Here is a 2,773-nt window from a genome sequence, read left to right on the forward strand (position 1 = left end):
TTAATCCATTTGTGGTGATAACGGTTTCTTGGAAAAAAAACTTTACATAATTAAGTTTCCAATTGAAGACCCAAACAGATATTGATCCAACCTTTATTTCGACTTTTGCTGCATTTGTGTCAGGGTTTAAGTTTAACCTCTACAGCTGAACTATTAAACGTCTCCCTGCGTGGAAACAAAAAAACAAAACAAAAAACAACACCCTCCACTCACTCTGTGGGTGTTTTTACGCAAAGCCGCGTTTTTACGCACAGGTTCCATTGCACTGTTTGTCTGTGTATATTCAGGCTTAACTTTCTTAAACTGTTTAATTTAATCACGAGATGTGAACCGGGAATGTACTTGTGTTTGGACGAAAAGTGCGTGGAGGGGTGCGACTGGTGACAGTGACGTGGGCTGGTAGTGGGAAGAATAGGTGGAGTCCGGGAGAAGATGTAAAAGAGGCAGCGCGTACGAACCGTCCCATTTCTCGCGTTGCGCTGCGCGGAAACCCCCACCCATCCACGCACACTGTGATTTCACCCGTGGACGCGGACCGACGAGGCCGAAGCGTCACCATGAAACTGATCCCGGATACCGAGGACGCAACCAGAGACAGAAAGGTAAAGACAATCTAAGAGAATATGCTAATATTCATACAAATCAAGTCGTATTTTGACTTTAAACTGGGAATAGATTAAAAGTCGGACATTTAAACCAGATTAAAATCGACTGGTGCGTATTTCCCTCCCCTTCCCGCTCTGTAGACCATAAAATCTCAGGTGGAGAAGCGTCGGAGGGAGAGGATGAACCGCAGCCTGGAGCGTCTGAGGACCATTTTGCTCCAGGAGCCACAGCAGCTGGTAAGTGATGAACAACCAATCTGAGCATCTCGCTTCATCCGAGGTTCCTCTCCCGGATCGATAACCCTCTGCGTTCTCCCAGAGTGGATCCCAGCGCCGGGTGGAGAAAACGGAGATCCTGGAGCGCACCGTCCTCTTCCTGCAGAACACCGGCAAAGTGGAGCGCGCCGGCGGCGGCGGCCAGACGCGCTCCTTCCAGGACGGCTTTTCCAGCTGCCTGCGGAGGGCCGCCAGCTTCCTGGGCCCGCGCGGGGAGGGCCTGCGGCTCGGAGCGGCTCTGGATGCCTCCCTCGCCGGCCGTGCGGACTGCGACGCCCGTCCCTCCACCTCGCCTCCGCACGCCGTGCTCGGAGCGCTCAGACGGGAATCGGCGGCCGGATGGCACCTCGGGGGCCCTGCGGGAAGTGCGGCGCCCGGGGCGGGGAGAGTCTCGGAAGTTCCGCCTCAGAACCGTGATCTCCGTGGGCAGGCCGGCAAAGAGAGCCCGTCCCAGCGCCCGGACAGCCAGAGCCTGTGGAGACCCTGGCCTTGACGCACCCCACTCCCACTCCCACTCCCACTCCCACGGACTGAACCCAGACACTCACTGATCGCGAAAAGAAAAGTGACTCCTCAAAGTGTTTGCATTCGCCCCCCCTCCTGTAAATAATGTACAGCGGTGCGTGTGTGTACGTGTGCGTGTGTCTGTTCTGCTCACACAGGACAAGGACCGGAGCCACGATCATGTGACTCCCACGGAGAGGTGAGTATCACGGATCCGAAGACGTTTCCCTCCCACGCAAAAAAAACATCCGTTCGCCACGAGAAAAAAAGACACAAAAAACTAAAAAAAAGAAAGAAAAAAAAAAGAAAAAAGAAGCATGTACATTTCCAGGTGTGGGACTCCAGAGCCCGAATCGAGGGGGGGTTCCACGGGGGCCCCACCCACGTGCAATATGTCGTTTCCGCTCTCTATAATTATGTATCTTTTGTCTATTTTGCACACTTTATTTATTCCGGATCGTCTCCCTATGGTGAGATTTTATTTTTTTGTACTCGACCATAATAAAAGAAAACCAAAATCATACCTCGAATGTGAAAGTGATTGTGAATGAAAGCCTCTTTGTCCACGGTGTGTGACGCGTGGGCTCCCGCGGCGTGACATTCCACAAGATGTGAAGTCCGACCATAGAGGTGTGAAAAATGCAGTAGCCGCTTCGTTTACAACAGAGAAAATATTTCACAAGTACTTTGAGTAGTCTTTTTGCATCCACACCTCCACGGCAAATGAAAGGCGTGTCCTTAATCTCGCGTGAAATCCAATGAGAACTCGGTGCTCAAACCCTGCGGCCACTGGGGATTCACTCGTTGCACCGCGTCCACGTGATTTCACCATTATTAGCATTCACACCCCCAACGCCTCCGTTTTCATGGACACCCGTGGCCCCACGCGTGTCCGGCGTCACTTCAAAAGCCAGCCAAAACGTGCCTCTCACACCTCCCGTGGCCCTTTGAAGTGCAAACAGAGTGTCTGTGGGACGTTTGTCTTGCAGCTGCCCCCACGTTTCTCTATCCTCATCCTTTTTTTTTTAACATTTTTGATCAATTTTAAAACTTCCCCATCTGTAATTTTACCGAATATGAGTCAGAAAGAAGTGGGAGCTTTTAGTGAAAAAGTAAAACAAAGCAAAAAATAAAAAATGATAAATAAATCAATTCCTTAAATTATAAATGGAACACATCATTTCCTTCATAATCTGAAAATAGTAACATGTTAATTGGAATTTCCGACAAAAGGGACTTTTGTTTTTTTATTCTTTTCTACTTTTTACATCGACGGTGTGTGTGGAGGGGGTGTCTGTGGGCGGAAGTGACGTCACCCGAGTGTCGGTCGTCTTTCTCGTGGGAAAGAGGATGAGAGAAAAGAAAAAGCGCCATTTGTGCGTTTTATT

At 50.0% G+C, this 2,773-nt stretch overlaps 1 protein-coding gene across 1 annotated transcript; it reads left to right on the forward strand.

The window, feature by feature from the left end:
- Window positions 1–334: 334 nt before the first annotated feature.
- LOC147230385 (transcription factor HES-2-like) lies at window positions 335–1,908 on the forward strand. The gene is made up of 3 exons (XM_086153720.1): window positions 335–602; window positions 747–842; window positions 925–1,908. The coding sequence occupies exons 1-3, from the start codon at window positions 558–560 to the stop codon at window positions 1,372–1,374; spliced, it is 591 nt and encodes a 196-aa protein (XP_086009846.1). The 5' UTR covers window positions 335–557; the 3' UTR covers window positions 1,375–1,908.
- Window positions 1,909–2,773: the final 865 nt, after the last annotated feature.

This window comes from Fistularia commersonii, chromosome 10 (assembly GCF_037954325.1).
Source record: "Fistularia commersonii isolate RoL2024-O1a breed Wild chromosome 10, RoL_Fcom_v1.0, whole genome shotgun sequence".
Taxonomy (NCBI): Eukaryota; Metazoa; Chordata; class Actinopteri; order Syngnathiformes; family Fistulariidae; genus Fistularia; species Fistularia commersonii.